The sequence below is a fragment of the Diadema setosum genome, chromosome 16 (genome assembly GCF_964275005.1).
Source record: "Diadema setosum chromosome 16, eeDiaSeto1, whole genome shotgun sequence".
NCBI lineage: Eukaryota > Metazoa > Echinodermata > Echinoidea > Diadematoida > Diadematidae > Diadema > Diadema setosum.
The window spans coordinates 25,674,502-25,696,204 of NC_092700.1; the positions used below are offsets into that span (position 1 = coordinate 25,674,502).

A 21,703-nucleotide genomic window follows, 5' to 3' on the forward strand; every position below is an offset into this window, starting at 1 on the left:
CTCACGAGACCAACACTAATCAAAAGAAATACTTTTCCCATGTAGAATGAAGTTCCCAATTCTGGCGCGCGTCCACGTTTTTTGTCTCGCACAGTGTGAAAAAGCAGCTGGGAGACTACGAACCATGGAGATACAGTTACATCGCCATAAGCAGAATAATTCCGATAAACTAAGTTCTTCGTCCATAAACTTGCATAATAGCCGAAAATCTCAGTTTATAAGTTGATAAACTTAGTTTTTGTTAATGTGTGTGTGTGTGTTTTTTGAGAAAAAACTGTGTTTATGGAGCGATAAATTTAGTTTATCGATAAACTTTGTCTATCAACTGAAAAACGCAGTTTATCAAGCGAATATGGCGCGCCATTGCCCAATAATACCGATAAACTGAGTTTATCGCCGATATCGCCGGTAAGTTGGGTCAGTCGGTAGCGCGTCTGCCTCTGGCCCGAGTTTGGACTGAGCAATGTTGTGTGTAATTATACTGTCCCCTCTAGCAAGAGGGAAAACGCTCTCTCCCTCGGATAGGACATAAAATGGAGAGTCACAACTCATGCTCCTGCTTCATGCATTCATCGCACAGAGCAGGGTGTTTAACTCGGTGAAGTATAGTCAGCCACACATCCAACTGGACCCCATCAAAGACCAGCTTGGCAAAGCTGAATATGGGCTATCCAGCCGTCTTCTCAGATGGAAAATTAACAAACAGACAAAAAAAAAAAAAAAACACACTTCGTTTATGGCCAAAAAACTCAGTTTATCATTCGATAAACAAAGTTGTTGGTTTTTTTTTTTTTCGAGAGAGAGAGAGACTGTGTTTATCGAGAGATAGACTTAGTTTATCGATAAACTTTATGAACTGAAAACGCAATTTATCAATTAACTTAGTTTTTCGTTCGATAAATGGTGTTTAATTCTTTCCAGAAAAAAAAAAAATTGACTGATAAACTTACTTTTTCGGTGATAAATTCAGTATATCACTATAAACTAGGTTTATTTTGTCTATTTACTTTCTTTTTAAAGGCTGCCAAGGAACTCAATTGTTTCGTGTTCACGCCATGACAGACGCATTTCTTGTCAAAGTTCGTTCGATAAAGGTAGTCGATACATGTACGTTTATCGACTGAAACAGAGTTTATTGCGATAAACTGGGTTTTTCGCTCGATGAACACAGTTTCTCTCGAAAAACTTATTCAAGCCAAGTCACTTGTGGGCGCTAACCGTTGCCACTGCTCGTGTGCCGTATTACAAGCTCCAGGCATTGTACGACACTGATAGTTGCATTGCGGCAAGTTGTCAACTTAGACCAAGGAGGTACTAGGCAAGTACCTCCTTGCTTATACCAGGCGTCCACTAGGGCGCGGACAAGACCCGGACAAGACCCGGAATGCAGATTTTGTATTCCGCACTCCTTCGGCAACCTGTCCGCACGTTCCTGAACGTGTCCGCTCACTGTCCTAAACATGTCAGGGCATTTCCGCACCTTCGGGAGAGAGAAAAATTTCCGCGTCCAAATTTTGATCGAGACCAAAATTTGGACGCAGAAATGAACTTCCTGACACCTTCGGCAATGTTCGGCGACTTGTCCTGACGATGTCCTGAGGATGTCCCGCTTGTCCGGAACCCTTCCGCTCCTTCCGCACACGCTCCGGAAAGAATCCCGCGGTGCGGGGAAGCTTCGCGAATGAAAGCGGAAGACACCAGAAATGTTTTAGGACAGCGCGGGGCCGATGCGGATCTATGTATGCAAGTGTCCGGAACCGATGTGGAAATTTTGTGACCCAGACACGAAAGTGTCGACACTTTCCGCGAGCGTCATGCCAATGAAACGCAAAAAGAGCAAGAAGGGAGGCGAGGCCCCCATGCAAATATACCCATCACAGGCACACCTTTCGTCTAGTGACGAAGAGCAGGTAAATCTAAGGAGTTCCCGGTCCCAGAAGGCAAAGAAGAAGGTAGTAGAGACTGTACCAATAGCAACCAGAAAGAAGTGAAATCAGCCCTCCTAACCTCCTAGTAAGTTTATGTTGATTTGATCTTTTCAGAAATTATTTTTCATCTGAGTGACTTTCATGGTTCCCATTACTTACTATGGTACATTTTCCTTTATGTCGTTTTCTTATTTTATTTGCAAACAAACTAGGTTGTCCCATGTGACAGCCTAGCTGAAAAATCACAAAAGCAGGTGGAAATACACTCAGAAAAAAAAAGCATAGAATTTATGGCTAAATATTAATGTATTATATAAACATGAACAAGTTGTTATTCATACGTAAATGCTATCTAATGATGCAATATATTAGAACAAAAGACAAATTCATCACAATAAATACATTATATATATATATTTATAATGATATATATATATATATATATATTATATATACAATATATTATATATATATATATATATATATATATATATATATTATATACAATATATTATACATATATATATATATATATATATATATATATATATATATATACATTGTACAGTACATTCTCTTTCTGTTGTTGTTTTTTTCATCCTTCTCCTATAAAGCGTATGTCAGGGTAGTGAGATGCGCAATACAAGCACTGTATTAGGTATTTCTGTAGTCACAAGTGTGCGGTTAGTGCGTGCTGAAGTCCCGTCCTAATCCCGCGGCTAATTCCAAACAGTGCCATATCATTATAAAAAGAACGAAAATGTACCCTCATACATGTTAACATAATTATGAACTATAAAGGGAACCAGTGTGGAGGATTATTACCTGGAAGTTAGTTGTCGTAAGAGGCTTTGCCCTGGAAGAGAAGATTCTCTATGGATATTGCCCGGGAGGGTAATAACCCTAAACAGATTAGTCGTCCGGAGGGGTCTGCAATTTTCAGGGTAGTAGTTATCAGGAGGTTAGTTAGTGATATCATAAGGATGTTTAACAAAAAAAAAAATAGTTGCTGCATTATCATTTTCTTTAAAAAAAAAGACTGAACAAACAGTGAACACACACACACACACACACACACACACAAGTATGTTTAATGAGTAATTGTGAAGTTAAAGGGATGGTATAGTACTGGTTGAGGTGAAGATTCAGCTTTAAACGTTTTGTGAGTTATTTATAAATCACTCTAACAAAATAGTAAAGAGCATACGATTCCAAAGGGAGTTGAAAGTTTATTTGATCAAATTCGGTTTTGTAATGACTGAATTATTCAAAACAAGGTAAAACAAAGCAATCCTGATAAAAGTCGTGCCCTTTTCATTTGGAAGTGGGACTGAACAAACAGTGAACACACACACACACACACACACACAAAATATGTGTTTAATGAGTAATTGTGATGAAGTTAAAGGGATGGTATAGTACTGGTTGAGGTCAGGATTCAGCTTAAAACTTTTTATGAGATATTTATAAACCTCTCCAACAAGACTAGAGCATACGATTCCAAAGGGAATTGAAAGTTTATTTGATCAAATTCGGTTTTGTAATGACTGAATTATTCACAACAACGTAAAATAAAGCATGCCTGATAAAATTCGTGCCCTTTTCATTTTGAAGTGGGAATCCTGACACAACGCTATGTGAAATATCTTATCTAGCAGGCATTTCATGGAGTGGTTTGGTCCGTTTATCCTTGATCCGTCGCGGATCACAGTGGGATTCCCAAGACCCCCGTCACCGCCGTAAAATAAACGCGATCGAACAATGGTCTAGCCATCACGTGACGTGTACAATATTTCCGCAAGTTCATTACAACCGCTAGTTCGAATAGGATACTGTCAGCTATCGCGGGCTACGCGAGCTTGGTCCACCTACCGCTGCCGTCGTTATTTAACGTTTGCGCACTTGGTTTCATCGAAATTGTCTCCTTCTTTTTTTTTTTGACAAGTGAAACTTCTCTTCCGGTTGAAATGAAAAGATACCGCAAGAACGTAGATTTGTTCCTAACAGTGACTGTCTGTGTAATCCATTGTAGCTTAGCAGAAGGTAAGAAGTGTGTCTTTTCAATGCATTACACATTGGTTATACCGATGATTTAGATAATGATCATGATGATGATGATTGTAGCTAGGCTTATACATTATAATCGATTATGTTTGTTTCATTTCATCACTGTCATTTTTACACAATAATTATTGTACTGATAATGCGGAAGATGATACCATGACAGTTGCTATTGTAACGCAGTGATATCATTGATATTGGATCGATAGATTAATATTGTACAGGTTATGTGTGATATGATATAAATCTATTGTTGTGCAAATGTGAACTTCAACAGTTAATTGTTTTGTAACTCTTGTACTCGTTTTGACCTACCATTCGTTTTGAATAAAGCGGTAGACATGTTTTATATATATATATGTGACCCTGCACCACAAAAAGCACACAAACATCCCCAGACATGGATTTTTAGTTAAGTGCAGATTCTGAAAGAGCAGACTCTAACCTTTGAAATGATGTATAACTCAATTCAATTGGATTCTCCTAACCTATATAAATATTGGAAAAAAGCACACACTGAGGAAAAGTGTGAACTGAGAAAAGAGGCTCTGAAGTACAGTGTATTCAAGCGTTTTTAATCTCTACCGAGCCGTGCTGCCTTTGCGATGAATAGGACAAAAAACAGGAAGTAAACCATCGGAGTAACAACAATGAAGGGATTATCAAATTGAACTGAAATTAAGCATGCCCTATTAAAACACTCTGTCCAAAATTAATACTAACTTTCAAAGCAGTAGCACTATCTTTTCAAAAGTAATAAGAGTTGAAAGTGAAGGGTGTGCACAAGGTTTCTCAGAAATGACAATTGGTCTCTAAAGACACATTTAGTCAAAGTATTCTACCAAAACTGTTCGAGATAAACTGCTAAAAAACACACTTTTCTGACCGTTTTATGACCCCAAACGTTAACATAATGTAGAAGAAGACTTGTTCTTTCAGAAAATATGAAAAGGTCAAGATCGGCTAGGTTGACCCATTTCACCTATTTCAGTCCTCACTCAAAATCAGTGTGTGCGATTTTTTGTTCGTTTTGTGATGCACGGTCACATATATACACACACATATATATATATATATATATATATATATATATATATATATATATATATGTTCTACTCACATTGCCTTGAACTTGAATAAAGTCACGATTAAACAACTATATAGAGAGGTGCGTGGAGAATACTCGTGATATCGCCCTTAGAAGCGTGGATGACAGCATTGAAAAGAAAAAGAAATTGAATCATGCAGTCATCACCGTGAGAAAAGGCAGGTATACCACCTACGTATAGGGATTTTTTTTTTCTTACTTTTATTCCCTGTAAAGCACATTCACGCAACAAAACAGTAGAGAGTAACTTATATCATCCATCATTACTAAGCAGTAAGGGGGAAAAACACAAATAAATCCGAATGCTCAAAATATGACTTTCGAGTAATATCAATGTTTCGATTTTATTGTAAATTGTGCCAGCAATCATTTTCCGTCGCTGTGGGTCTGAAGAACATGGCCGACGCATTTACAAGTCAGTGGCAAGGATTCACACCACGTTTTATGTGTAACGCCTATTTGCCAATGCGTGTATTTTAGAATGCGTGTAGCACAGACAAGAAAGTCTCTATGTAATGGAACAATGGCGTCGCATTCTGCCTACCAAGTCATAGCATGTACAACATAGAGACACACATTCAGGCTCGAACTTTGATCCCAAAATGTTTTGTGCAAAACTGTGCATTGACAATAGGTGGGGACGCTATAATAGCCAAAGATAGTACAGTGTAGGACGTGGTGGAAGCTTGTATATGTCACTAAATTTGCGATTCACTTTAACTTTTGAGTTTTAGATTTGAGTTTTAACTTAATCAATTTTGACACAATCACTCACGTAAAGCAAAAGCGTGTTTTTCAGTGAGCCCTTGAAGCGGTAAAAATAAAACAAAGAAACTAACGACAGCAACTGTGCATTGACAATAGGTGGGGACCCTATAATAGCCAAAGATAGTACAGTGTAGAACGTGGTGGAAGCTTGTATATGTCACTCAATTTGCGATTCACTTTAACTTTTGAGTTTTAGATTTGAGTTTTAACTTAATCAATTTTGACACAATCACTCACGTAAAGCAAAAGCGTGTTTTGCAGTGAGCCCTTGAAGCGGTAAAAATAAAACAAAGAAACTAACGACAGCAACTGTGCATTGACAATAGGTGGGGACGCTATAATAGCCAAAGATAGTACAGTGTAGAACGTGGTGGAAGCTTGTATATGCCACTAAATTTGCGATTCACTTTAACTTTTGAGTTTTAGATTTGAGTTTTAACTTAATCAATTTTGACACAATCACTCACGTAAAGCAAAAGCGTGTTTTTCAGTGAGCCCTTGAAGCGGTAAAAATAAAACAAAGAAACTAACGACAGCATTTTATACATATCATATACTGTATACAGTGTTTAACAATAAAACAATATAACAATAACACAATTTCAAATCACCGATACATTCATTAATAAGTATCAAACTATGATTCAACTCATTTAACAAATGCATTGTTTTAGATACATATCAAGCAAACTGTACATACTAGAATGTATACCACAATGCTTACATAAACTAAAACCATAAAGCGCAGCACTGTTAAAAAAAAAAAAAAAATCTTGAACGAGTGAATAAAAAAAAAGTGAATTTAGAGTAAAATTGGAGTGAATTTTGAGTGAAAATGTTCATTTTCACTCTTTTTTGGAGTGACCTCAGGGATCACTCCAAAATCTTCGAGTGATCCCTTAGGTCACTCCAAAACGAGGTCACTCCTTCAAGAGTAAATATTTTCACTCGATTTTTTTTTTGAGAGAAAGATAATCGCGAAAGTCAAAAGTAACACATTTTGAAACAATTTCTGTTACAAAATAAAACTAAAATATAAGACATAATATAAGACCGTAATATTCATACGTAAGATCTTCGTTTTGTATACGTATTATCCATATCATATTCAAAGGCAGACAACGATACACTTTGATTGTAATAACTTGGTAAATCATTCCATATTTTGCCACCATGATACGAAAGACTGCGTGTTTAAGTAGGATTTTGTTTGTTTATTCGCTTGCTTGCTTGCTTGCTTGCTTGCTTGCTTGCTTGTTTGCTTCTTTGCTTCTTTGCTAATTTCTTCTTTTTTTTTTTCTACCGGATGGCTTGTTTAGGAACATCTAACTATTGAAAAGGGTCGCTTTCGGCAAACCGTTTAGATATTGTATGTAAGTCAGTAAGTCAGTAGACATTTTCCTTCATTTTAATTTGTTTATAGTACATCACAATATTGTTTAACGTGTCTCCCTAGAAGTCGGACAATACTCTCATTAGTGTTTGTTTGGATCGTAATGTAAATGTTTATTCTGCAATTCTTTACAGTACCAATTTATCATCAGACAGTAACAGCACCATACTTGAAGGCTCACCTTAGGGTGGCAGGTGAAACTGACAAAGTATACGAGCACAACCCCTTTAAACTCTGAAACAACTTTGAGATATGGCCATTATTCCTAATTGCAATGTCGAGTTCACATGGCTTACCCCTTTGGGGACATGAAACTTATAGACTGAACGTCTATTTTTTTATTTTTTGATTATGGAATATTAATGTTTGCATTTAATCATTATGATTTAACAATATAGATAAGATGCTTATTCATGAAAGAAGATTTAATTACATATATGGGCTACGTAATATATCCCCAAAGGGAGATTCCAAGTACTCCAACTTCATCCCATCAACATTTCAGAAGTATTTTATTCCTTTGATAGTTAAAACAAAATAAGGTTTGTATGATTTCACGTGTAAACTTGTTTTTGTTGCGTATATTGAAAAGACATCAAAACATATGACTGAATTGAATGATGATGGCATCTCGTGGTTTCCTGTCAAAGTGTGTGTTCTAACATCGACCACGTTAATCTAACCCAAAGTATTTTTCTTAAAGGTAGGGAATCCCATTTGCATGCCTTAAATGAAGAGTTGTATAGATACAGTGGTATGTTGAAGAGAGTATCATTTTAGAAACTCCCATAAAGTATTGAAAGTGGAAGGTAATGTTAAGTACATTTTTATTGACCGTTAGATTTTGAATTGAATTTTTTTCGGGGCTCACCGTAAATTCCAGTACATTACTAGGCTACCTTTGCAGACCCATGCATGCACTGCATGTGTGTCCATCATGTATATTTTGTGAAGAAAGTTCATCAAAACTCAAACATTTCTACATACATTCTTGCCACACACTCTATATGTTATTACATCAGCTCTTATACTTTTAGATTTGTGTTTATAGATAAAAAAAAAAATACAGAAGACTGCAACAAAAAGGCTTAAGTGTGGCTGACACACAGAACTACTGAGTAGTTGAGTTTTGTGCATTATTCAAATTGTAGATAACTGTTGACTTCCAAATTTCTCAGCAGTGGCCTAAACAAGTCCCCTGAGGTTCATATTTAATGTTTTGCTGCATTTTGGGAGGTCTGTAAAAGGTATCCCCTACCTTTAACAATACCCATTGCTTCTAAGTTTCTTCATAGTGGTCAAAATCTTTTCTCCAGTTAATTATTATAATCTCCTTTTTTTCCTCGTATAAGGAAATATATCTTTCGTTTTAGTTAAAACGTTTAATACATTGCATTTAGACACGATTTCGTCATCTCCAATCCTTCCAGTGTGGTCGTTCCTTAACGTTGTTTTCTAGAATTTATGTTTGGCGGATCAATTATCTGTCAATATTGTTTGTCAACGGATCAAACTATTCTTCTTTTGATTATTCAAAGTGAATTACGAATAAAATATAATCATGTATTTTAGACAGTATTAGTCAATTTTTTATCGTCATTTTCTACACTAAAAGGGAACAATAGAGGGGAGTTTCATGTGGCGACATCGTTAGAACTGTACCAGACATTGGTTTTGGGTTTCAGTGGACAGCAATGAGGCAGCAGGAAATCAGACTGAGCTCTCCATGGCCTCGCATATCATGTTCGAAATGATGCGTGAAAATACCTAATATAGGTGTAAAGGGTACAACGTTCAAAAGATTATTTGAAGATTGAATCATCCATAAGATTATTTTACGTATGTTTGTTAATGAACAGAAATCAAATAGACATGGGTAACACAAACATAAGTAACTTTAGAGAAAATCTATAAATGGAATAGATGATTTACGATTATGAAAGAAAATTGATCTTCGGTCCATTGATAAGTAATGTGATAAGACATGTAAGAAGGCGTCTACTTGCCCTGAACGTCTGTTCGTTATATGAACATTAATGTCAACATTCTATATCTGCTCTTGCCAACTGTATTCATCGGTCCAAGGCACTCAATTATGGCAAACGATATTGATGTCTCAACGTATCTCGTGGTATTGTAACGGACTTTGATATTCATGTGCCTGTCGATGAGAATGGAAGGTGTAGATTAGTATTCGGGGGTAAATTGTCCGGCTTGGATGTGTTTCTTCTGAATGGGGGAGGGGGGCTCCTCATATCGCCTTCGAAGCTGCTATGGTAATCTGCTGAGTTATGCCACATCAACACACACACACATACACATGGCTCATACGAGAAAAAAAAAATAAACAAACGCGAAGTTCTGTTTATGTAAAGTACAAAAGTTAAATTACATGTTTTTTTTACAACCCCTACTTTTATGCACCACCACATTCTATATTGTGTGGACATCAGGCGATAGAAGGAAGAAACATTTTTTTTTTTATAATAATCACTCCGCTGTGGCATGATTTATTATATTTGTATGTGCGTGTGTTTGACAGTTTTTATTTCGTTGTTGTTGTTGTTTTTTTTTTTTTGGGGGGGGGGTCGCTCATTTAGCAGTGATTTATTATGATGAATATATCTATGACGACAATATCACAATATAATCATAACTGTTGTACCGTTTTGTTTTATCTATAATCATTCGAGAAAATAGAAATATGTCACGTTTATGTTCAAAAACTGATACCTGCTTCCGTTTCCCAATTGTATCGTCGGCGTTTCGATCATCTTCCATCAAGAAGTTGGGATGAAATACCTTATGCTCTGATACCGCATACCTTCAGGATTTTCACATTAGGAGGGAAAAAAAAAAAGGATTATGACGGGGGCGATCCTTTAAGGGTAAATCCAGTTCAAGAATAAGTTCGTTTGATGCAAAGAGTAAAATCTCGCGAGTTCAGTTGTAAAAACTTGACTGAAATCTGATGAAAAATAAGGAAGCTACGAAATTTAGAAGTTTTCCTAATTTTGTGCAAGACAGTTCTTGTACAGTGGGTATGTACATGCAAATGAGTGAGCTGACCATGTCATAACCTCACAGTTTTCCATTCAATCTGGTTGTGTAAAACAAAAAGAAGAAAATTCAATATTTCTGACATTAAAGTATGAAACATGATGTTATTCCTGGTTGAATAACTTCAGAATAGTGATCAGTTGGACATATGAGGATTTGTGCCTCGGGCATGATTGCTTTTGAATGAAAACGTGGAAATTTCACAATTTTATGAACAAACTATATCGTGGTATTAAAGTTGTAACGGGATGACATGCTCATTTTGCGATATGCATATTCACTATATGGACCGTTCAAGATACTGTTTCCTCCAAAATTTGCGAAACTTCAAAATGTCATAACTTCCTTATTTTTCATCGGATTTCGATCAAAATTTTATCGTTGAACTCTTTTTTTACTGTTTCTTGTCAGACTAATTTATACTTGGACTTGATTTCACCTTTAATTTCAGTCTTTTTAAAAGACTAACTCCGGTAGATCTGGATAATTGTTAATCCTATAAAATGAAATAGGATTTGTCTATACGAATATTTGTTGCATCGAGTACAAAGATTCGTGCTTTGTGTCCTGACAGATCATTATTCCGAACGGCTTTCATTCCACGGTTTCGTCCATTTTCCTAATGAAATATGAGTTTTCTCTTTCTCTCTTCTTTCTTTATAACACACACACCCACACACACACAGAAATAGGGGTTCGATATAATCAGCGGTTCACCAATCCGAATACGAATTTAGAAATGTGAGAAGGAAAAATCTGTTAATTCAAAAATTAAGGCTCGTAATCCCGAAAATAAAAAGGGTTCATTATTCTGAAAACTTGATATTAAGGTTCGTTGCTCCGGAAATATGACAACCGTGCATTGCATTTGTGTACGCTTTTTTTTTTTTTTTTTGTGTGTGTGTGTGTGTGTGAGTGTGTGTGTGTGTGTGTGTGTGTGTGTGTGTGTGTGTGTGTTGTGTGTGTGTGGTCGATTGTATTTTGTTTGTCTGTTTGTTTGTTGTTTTTGTTTTTACTGCCGTACACTATCAAAGTGGACTGTTTCAGCCTATCAATCTTCTCGACATGAAGATGCATATATCTTTTATGATGCGGGGAAACAACGCAGATCATTATGTTTCTCCGTTTTAATTTTTTACCTTACATAAATTTCCATGAATACGTCGTATCCTTTCGGGCATGAAATGAACATTATAAAATATTGCGATATTTAAGATTACTAACATCGCTGACATCGCAGTCAATAAGAAGAGTGTCAACACTTTTCAGCTGAGTGCAAGTAAAATGTTACATCAGTGATGTCGATTATATAATTAATCTTTTTGATTCATTCGTTGTGATACGAACGTTTTGCTACATTACAGTTTGTAGGGTGACACTTGCAGTGCTTTTATGTGTATACATTACTTCAAAAACACTATTATACTGTGCGTGGAATTCGTATTTATTTTGGAATTCTAAATTCAATATCAATAAATAGCTTTGAAATGGTAACCTTTTATGTCTAGGACTTGAGAACGTACTTGAAAGATAACTCATCGATATAATTTTGAAAATAAAAGAAGGAAAAAAGCAGGTAACATTCAAGAATACAAAATGCCTCATTGTAATACACTTGGCACTTGACATTTATGTTGATGAATGTGCATTTATACATATCTAATCGGTTTATACCGTACTCGAGACCTTGTGGCATGGCATATAATATAAAGGCACCCAGCAGGAAACAAATTACTCTTCTCTTTTCCCTTCATCCAGCTTCAGTAGTATACACTGCCCCCACCGTTCGGACATGGACACGGGGAAACATTCGACTGCAATGTCACTTCGAGGAAGAGCCACTCGCTGTCTTCTGGGTCAGGAAGAGCAGCTCAAATCAGCCGCTTGAGACAAGAAAGGCTTCCTTCTTCGATGGTAATTTTGCAAGCAAAAGTGAACGGTTTAATATCGACGAGAACTACAGTCTCGTCATCAGCGACGTGCACGTGGAAGATGAGGGCCGCTATCATTGCCAGCTTGTATTGGGAAGCTTCGAGGTTTTCTCGAACTCAACCCTCCTGTCAGTGATCTGTAAGTACTGTTTCATCCTCTGAACACAATGGGGACGGGGTTGACCTACTGGGAAAATATTTACAATGTCATTAGTGAACCCCGAATGTAAAAAAAAAAAAGTGAAGAAAGTAAAAAAAACACGTAAATATTGCCTATTATGTTTACAGGGATTGATACCATTAGTACATGTAATGGATTCGCTGGTATATTGAGCTTCATAGGAAATCCATGAGTTGGCCGTAGTATTGATCCTCATCGAGAAATCATTAAATGGATCTGTATGAGGGAGGTCATCAAATTGACCCCTTGTACATCATGATGATATTGTAACATTGTGTCCTGTATGTGTTCAAAAGTAACCAGAATGTAGTGAGAATCAACTATCCATTTACAACTTTACTTTTAGGAGTAAATCTCATATCGAATCTGTTGTAACCAGATGAGGACGAGTCCCGAGTATACTCGGGCAAATGTCTATGGGAAATGCGTGTTGTAGAAAAATCAGCGTTAAAGCATTGCATGCTTAGGTGCGTTCATGGGAAAGCGAAAGTGAGACAAAAAAAAAAGTTTTACGCAAAGATGACGTCATGCTGCCCAATATTTGACAAAAGATGGCCAAACGAATATGGAATTTCAATTTTGCTCCTGACCTTGGTTAAATCCAATCAACAGCCGAAGCATATCCGATGTTTTACAAAAAGTCATATGATGACACCCGAACCACACTAGAAGGCTACTCGAAGAGGTAAATGTTCACTACACAATGTATCTTCTAAAAGTCCTTTGGCTATTTTTTTTTTTCTGATAAAAGATTTTGCTGCCGCTCATGAAGTTGCTGACGCATCATGAGAAACTCCAACGGTGTTCATAAAATGGTCTTACATGATCTCACGAATTACTGAAAGGTTATACGATCAGAGTCGAATTTGTACATTTCCTTTATCGTGTGCCCATCTTTCCTCTCAATTTCAGGACAGTGTGACACCTGCATTATAAAAGTCTATTGAACACATCATGTAACACAATAATTACAGCAAATTAGATGATTAAAATCCCTGCCATTAACGGCTTGGCCTCAATCACTTATGTTCAACGAAGAATCTTGTAAGTTGCAGAGAGATATCAATAGGTATGTATCCAAGGCGCATTGCAACTACCTGTAAATGGGTAGTAATGGTAATTTATCCTATCGGGTGATATCGATACGTTATTTTGTCAGTGACTAAAGTGTTCCAATTTGCTGAGAACATAAATAGAAGCGTTAGAAAGGAAAGAAGGATGGGGTGTGAATGAAGACTATGGTGCATGCCTCTCTTTACACTTTTTTTCCTATCTTGTTATTAATGATATTATGTATTTGAATAAGATGCAATGTAATCAAATGCTTATGTGATCCTTTGTGCTTATAGGAGGCATGTAACTCCAGTAAGCACAGTCAGCAGGATCACTTTTAGGGAAAGGGAATAGCAATATTTACGAAAATTTGGGCGACATATTGGAACCTGCAGAATTCGCTAATTTGGTATTAAAGATTGCTTGATTGAAAGATCCGAATTTCAGTTGACCAAAATAAGGAGACTTAGCAAGCAAAGTATGTCTTTGCATGGTGACTTTTGCTGCAAACCCCTAAGACATTATGGGAAGAAATTTCACAATGTCATCATTCTTCAGGAACCTTGCATACGAAACGATCGTACAAAGTCCTAACCTAAGTGCTTCTATCTCCAAAGTTCTTAATTCATCTTATGCATGTAATATGTCTCTTTATTACTATTTTCCATAAAATTATTCAGGTACGCATGCGCATATATATATATATATATATACACACACACACACTTCGAAATCAAGATTTTGTGAGTGCCATGATTTATCCCCACGGAGTGAACAAAACACTGTGCAACGAAATATGCAATGTAAGAAAGAATACATTCTAATATCATTATCATCATAATTACCATTAATTTGATTGCTTTTAGCAAGGCAAAACAATTGAATGCTCAAACAACAAAAGGCACATAATACAAGGTCTGATGTGCTTCCTAAGCTGTCGGGCTGAGGAAAAAAAAAACAATTGAAATCATTATGGCCCTTGAGCCTTTCCAAAGAACTGAAGGAAGGACATCAGGGAACAGCTGAAACACACACACACACACACACACACACACACACACAAATCAAATTTTAACATAGACAGTTTCAAATCGACCAATATTATTATCATATACGCCAAAAGAATTCTTGTACACACGAACTAGCAATATCACTTTGTCAACTGGCGCTCCTTAACCATCGTAGTTTTATCCTCTTGTAACACATCTTCAAAACATCTTGCCAATGCGAGACTGGCAGCTTCATTTATGTTAAAAGAAAACACTATTTGTATACACCGTTAAATCCATGACTATACCCCGAGTCGCTCCCAAAATATATTACATAAAAAGATAGCACTTCATCAGTTAGTGGAAGATCACGTTCACATACTTCGATATGACACATTCATGTAATACACTTTTGCATCGTCTAGCCCCAGCGGTAGACACCTTGCCGACCATTCAAGGCTGGAGAGGGGAAGACATCCGACTGCCGTGTGAATTCCACGAAGAGCCTCTAGCTGTATACTGGGTCAAGGAGAGCATGTTAAATCCCGAGCTGTCGACGAGTAAGGCATTCTACGACGGGGATTTCGTGAGCATGGCGGCGCGGTTCGACATCGACAGGAACTTTAACTTGATCATTACTGATTTAGAAGTGGCAGATGAGGGTCTATATCACTGTCAAGTGGTGCTAAGGAATTTCGAGAATTTCGAGAATTCCACCCTTATGACTGTTAGCTGTGAGTACTTGTTTTTACCGAAAGTTATATCTGACTTGTTATTGATGTAGTAACTGCAACGATCCTGTAATGGTCACCAACATGGCAGCATTATACTTTAACAGTTATATTTCTAGATACCATCGATATGATTCAAGTTTTACGACTTGATATTTTTGGAACTTTGATAGGCGCGTGACAGACCTGATCAGGAAAAAAAAGGATGGTGTTTGTTGCCTTTTTTTTGGGGGGGGGGGTTGTGGGTTTTTATGCCTCCGCCACGAAGTATCGCCGGAGGCATTGTGTTTTCGGCTGTCCGTCCGTCCGTCCTTCCATCTGTAATCAAATTTGTGGACAGCGTAACTAAAAAAAAAAAAAAAAAAAACGTTTGAGGTACCCTAATGAAACTTGGCATGCATATGTATGAGTAGACGAAGTTGTGCCTATCGTTTGGGATGCACAGGCTCACGATCAAAGGTCAAAAGGTCAGGGCCAAATACTCAAAATTCAATTATTTCCCCCCCCCCCCCATATCTATGCAATGCCCTAAGATATTTTCTGGAAGTTATGTGAAACTGTCAGCACACATTGTCAAGGCATTAGGAGACCCATGCATTAATGTGGAGGCATACTAGTCGCCATACATTTCTAGTTTTCTGTTTGTTTTTCATGTTGTACACGTATTTGACTGAGTGCACAAATATGTAGGTCTTTTTTAGGAAAGATGTCAAGTCTGTTAAAAGTGCAGTACGCATTAAATTTTGTCGTCTAGAAATTAGAATGATTTTCACATAGATTATTTTGTTTGCTTTCGTAGCGATGGCATTAACGCATGAAATTGAGGAATGCGTTGAAGAGACCAAACAAGATCCAAGCCGGTGTACACACCAAACTCCTTCCGAAACGTCTTACTTTAACCTTTCGTGTGTCGTTAGTGGATTCAGGCCCAACATTTCCATGCTGTGGACCGAGGAATCGGGGGAGAAACTATATTCTGTAGTTTCGCAACAAAAAACTCTCGCTGACAATACATACGAGCGGTTTGAGACAATAACCGTTTCAGCCAAACTCGGGGCTGAGCAAACCTTCAAGTGTACAGCTACTGGAGACTCGGTGAATGGAAGGTCTACCACAGAAATCACAGTTCTGCCTATATCAGGTTACCTTGTATAAATTTGTGTTTTTCGAAGATTGAGTCATGCCATTTCTTCGTTGTTACTGATGAAGATTCATGACATGTCTTTTAAAATCTTTGAATAAAATCTTATGTTTGATAATGATTGTTCGGTAATTCAAAGACAAATTTGAGTGGTAGCGATGATTGCCACCACGCAATTACTCAAATTTCCACTTCGATATTACACAAACAAATGATATGATAAACGCGTGGTTCCTTTCTACTTTGAAAGATAAGGAATAGAACACACCTTACAAGTATTTTGAGTAGCTTTTCTGTGCAATATATCAATATGTATTATTTTTTAAAGCAAATTTTGGGGCTCAAACAACTTGGCAGCGTTGAACAGCAAACTTCGACAGTTTGCGTGGATGGAATTCAGGGAATGAAACCTTGTTGTCGGTTGTTTTATGGATTTACAGTCGCTTTGGCATATACTCTAGTATTCTGCTGTAGAACTAATGCATTATAAATAATCATTTCTGCAACGCCCCTGTGTTTTGACAGCCCCCCCCCCTTCCATCTTGCAGTAAATAATAGACCTATTATATAGAGCGCTGCAAGCCTCGTCAAGGAAAAAAAAAGTGGTTGTCGTTGTATTTGTTTCATGTTCTAGACAATTACTCCAATATAAATCTCTTGATACGAAAGGCATGAAGTCTGTTACAAATATATCGTACCACCTGACTAAACAAATTTTAATTTACATTTATTTCCCGCACATTTCCCCACTAGCAACGATAATAACACATGGAATGGAGGAATGCGTTCACGAAAACAGGGTGAATCCAGACCTGTGTACACATCAAACCCCCTCTGGGACTTCTTCCTTCAACCTTACGTGCGTAGTAAGAGGATTCATGTCTAACATATCCATGCTTTGGACAGAGGAGTCGGGCGAGGTGCTGTATCCCGTGTTATCGCAACAGACAGCACTATCTAACGACACATACGAACGGTTCGAGAAAATCACCGTTTCAGCTAAACTCGGGGCTGAGCAAACCTTCAAGTGTACAGCTGCTGAAGACTCGTTGAATGGAAGGTCTACCACAGAAATCACAGTCCTGCCTATATCAGGTTGCTTTGTATAAATTTGTGTTTTTCAAAGATTGAGTCATGCCTGATTTTCGTTGTTACTGATGAAGGTTCACGACACATCTTTTAGAATCTTTGGATAAAATTTAATGTTTGATAATTATGTTCATGTTCGATATTACAAATTTAAGTTTTGAGTGGTAGCGATGATTTACACCACGTAATCACTCAAATTCCAACTTTGATATTACACAAAGAAAATACATTTGAAACATGTGGTTTATTTTTTACTTTCGAAGATAACGACGACAGACACATCTTACAAGCATTTTGAGTGTATATTCTGTACATATCCATAAATGGCGTTAAACAGAAAATTTCACCAGTTTGCCTGGATGGGGTTAATGGAATAAAAGTTGATATCGTTTGTTTTATCGATTTACAGTCGCTTTGACGTATACTCTGCTGTAGAACCACTGCCTTATAGAAAGTCATTTTTGCAACGCCCGTGTGTTTTGACACCCCCTTCCCCTTTGCAGTACATGATAAGCCTATTAGAGCATTGTAAGCCTGGTCGGGGGAAATAACGGTTGTCGTTATTTTTGTTTCAGTTCTAGACAAGCGCTCCAATACAAATCTCTTGATACGAAAGATATAAGGTCTGTTACAAATTTATCGTACTTCCTGACTAAATGAATTTTAATTTACATTAATTCACGCACACTTTCCCCCTAGCAAAGATAATAACCGATGGAATGGAGGAATGTGTTCACGAGAGCAAGCTGGATCCAGACCGGTGTACACATCGAACACCCTCTGAGACTTCTTTCTTCAACCTTACTTGCGTAGTAAGTGGATTAAAGTCTAAAATATCCATGCTTTGGACAGAGGAGTCTGGAGAGATGCTGTATCCCGTGTTATCGCAACAGACAGTACTATCTAGCGACACATACGAACGGTCCGAGACAATCACTGTTTCAGCCAAACACGGCACGGAGCAGACTTTCAAGTGCACGGCTACCGGAGACTCCTTGAATGAAACGTCTACCGCAGAAATCATCGTTCTACCTTTATCAGGTTATGGGGAAACCTTGTCAATATTGAGTTTTCCTATTATATATGTTTTATAAGCCAAACCGTCGTTACTGATTAATGTTCTCGACAAAGTAAGAAGTAATATAAGAGATATTTCGATTTCGATTTTATTGTTCGAGTCCCGAGAATACTCGGGCAGGAGTCTATAGGAAATGAGTGTGGTAGCAAAATCAAACCGTCCTCAACGGGATAAGTGTATTCTGAGCTATTATTTTAGGAGAGAACGATATCTATAACACACACACATACATGCATTATGACTGTATAGATAGGTACTATAATCTTATGGCTCGACACTATTTTTTTTTTCTAAATTATCAAATATCTTTTCATTTTTTGGTGGCCCTATAAAATCAAGGAAAGCCTGAAAATATAATCATTTAGTAAAATATTCAAATGATAAAGAATAAGAATACAATATACAGGGCTCCACAAAGTGTTATTTTTGATGGCCCCAAGGCAAACATCCGACCTTTTTTGGTGGCCCGATCAGGCCACCAAATTCTTCATTTCTGAAATTTTGGTGGCCCCGGGCCACCGGGCCACCGGGCCACCGTTAGTGTCGAGCCCTGCATGATACTTTTGTGAAAAATAATTGTATACGAGATGCTTAGAATACATCGTACTGTGTCTTAAAAAAAAAAAAAAACGAAAGAAAGGGCAAAGACGTTAAAAATTAAATAGTTTCATAAATATGGACATAATCATAAACCAGGAAAGGAACAGTATGATGAAAGCATGAAAAGGGTTTAAAATGCCACGTACCGTAATTGACTCTCACCTCATGCGAATGAGAATCAAGACATAAAAATGACTTTTCCATGACGGTACGTAATCGTGTAATTATCATGTTATTCAACGTCGAGGTATACTTACTTCTGTTCTTTGATAGATAGAACTTGGAAGCGAGAAAAATAATTTGGCCGAATTTGGCCGTAAAATAAACTGGCAACCCTGGTCCCGGCAGCCAGCTGAAATGCATGAAGCTATCGAGCACTTATGGGTCGTGAGTCATCCTTCCATTTTCTGGATGAGAAAAAAAAAAACATTATAAACACAATATACATATCAAAACATAATCAATCCGTAAAGAATGAAGGTCTGATATCTATTTCTAGAGGCCCCGAGCCAGCAGGCCATATCTTTTGTTGAGTCTTGTATAATAAATACTACCACACAAATATGCTTTTTTTTTTTAAAAATGATTCCTTTCAATACTATGATAAACCTAAGCTAAGTAGAAACATGGGATATATGTCCAATTACTCCCCTTTAAATTCTCTTTTTTGGCGTTGCAACAAGAAAACCAACAAAGAAAACGACAATTAAATGTTATATTCTAAACACTTCTCTCAACATACAGAATATATCTCACAAATTTACGTAATGGTGTATCGCGTGTTTGATTTTATCTCGGTCATATTTCAGGTAAAAGTGTCAATTTAGGTCTGGCTATTGGACTTGGCATGGGCATATCTGTTTTCCTGGTCATCGCATTTCTCCTCGTTGGAAAATATCTACAAAAATACCATCCGGACTACCTACCGCGAAAAGGTGTTGAGATGTTTTATTTGGTAACCAATGCAAATCATTTAGAAGCGAATAACATTTCCTTGACCCGTACATAAAAGGAGTAGATAAGAATTAATGTACCGTCATTCATCTTTGTAAGAGTTGTATGTGGATAATGGAATATTTTATTTTATTGATAATGGCTGAATTGCTGAATAGTTTCATTCGATAACATAGAGTTTAGGACTGTGAGAGAAGGAATAATGTAATCTAGTGAATTATCCCATACGTAAGTAACGACCCTATTATATGCGTATTACATTCGTCAATAATTGACAAAAATCATGTTTTCCATCCAAACAACATACACATCAGCATAAACACATGAAGACGTTACTGTTTGTATAAAATACATGTACAGACGCGAATATAGTTCTTACTACTTACTGTTGTCGTTGTTCATGTTGTTACGTTTCAAAGGATGTGGCTGGAATCCCTGCTGGCGGAGACAACACGAAACTGAGCTATCTGATGCGGAAGAAGAATTGATACAGAGTACGAAAAGCATCATTATTTTGTATCTTATCTTGGATTGCAAAAAGAGGAAAGTCAAAGTCTCGCAACAGTCTCGGAAACATTATCAGGATATGAATGTGTTCCCCTCATTTTTTATTTCATAAAAGATGTCCCACACCCGACCCCCCCCCCCCCATAAAAAAATGACCTCTTTAACATCAAGGTAAAATTTTGGCTTAAGAAAAAATATATACACTGTATGTCAAGTGCAGCTAAGAACATAATAACATTTTAAGAAGTATCCTGTAATGCTTTGCAATTATACGCTAGTAATTTTCATCTTCCACAACGCTTCGAGGAATTCCTAGAATGTATACATATTTTAGAGTGTACACCCCAACCAGAAGTAATGGGGTTTTTTTAGATGCCGTGGATGCCCGTGGACATAAGCCATGAGGACATCAAAATCTCACTTGAACAGTAAATATTTTATTGGACCCGAATGTTGTTGATTTTTTTTTTCTGGTTTTTTTCATAGGTATCTCTTGATATCAATTAAAGGCGCATGTGTCTTATGTGTCCATATGTGAAATGCCAATACAAGCAAAGGCACATAATTATATCACACCATTGTATATAGCTATCACGTTCCCTGTAAATGTTTCCCTGTGTCATGATTGATCTGACTGGAATGTCTAAGTTGTAATGTATATTCCTTGAAGAATACAACTGACACGTCTATTCATAAATTGCTGAAAATGCCCAATGCACGTCATGACTATTACAGTAACCTACACACAAAGTAGTTGGTAATGTGTCGTCACATCAACTAACACTTGGCATCATCTGAATATTATCATCTGAATAATCTGAATCATCTCACAAATCTGAATAATCAATGGAAAGATCTCTTTTTTACTCTTAATAGTGAACAGTTTACAGAAGAAACGAGACGACCTCCGACGGAAAATAAGGGATTACTTACCCGGAATGGCGCTTTATAGTACACATTTTAAAACCCGATTGAAGGTGAACATCGGCGTATTCGGTGAAATTGGTGCTGGCAAGTCATCTCTCATTAACTCACTCATCTCCGCCCTTTACGGTAAATGTGAATCATTGTATCACTTTTGTTTGTGTGAGTGTTTCGATTTTAAATGAGAACTGTCGTTTCATTGAGAAG

At 37.1% G+C, this 21,703-nt stretch overlaps 1 protein-coding gene across 1 annotated transcript in view; it reads left to right on the forward strand.

Moving 5' to 3' along the window:
- Positions 1-21,703, forward strand: part of LOC140239751 (uncharacterized) — a 46,749-nt gene that overhangs the window by 2,678 nt on the left and 22,368 nt on the right. Inside the window, exons 2-6 of the mRNA XM_072319572.1 lie at positions 12,077-12,388; positions 14,898-15,206; positions 16,003-16,344; positions 19,921-20,046; positions 20,485-20,559. Of these exons, the coding sequence (XP_072175673.1) occupies positions 12,077-12,388; positions 14,898-15,206; positions 16,003-16,344; positions 19,921-20,046; positions 20,485-20,559 (1,164 nt within the window). The remainder of the gene's footprint in view (positions 1-12,076; positions 12,389-14,897; positions 15,207-16,002; positions 16,345-19,920; positions 20,047-20,484; positions 20,560-21,703) is intronic.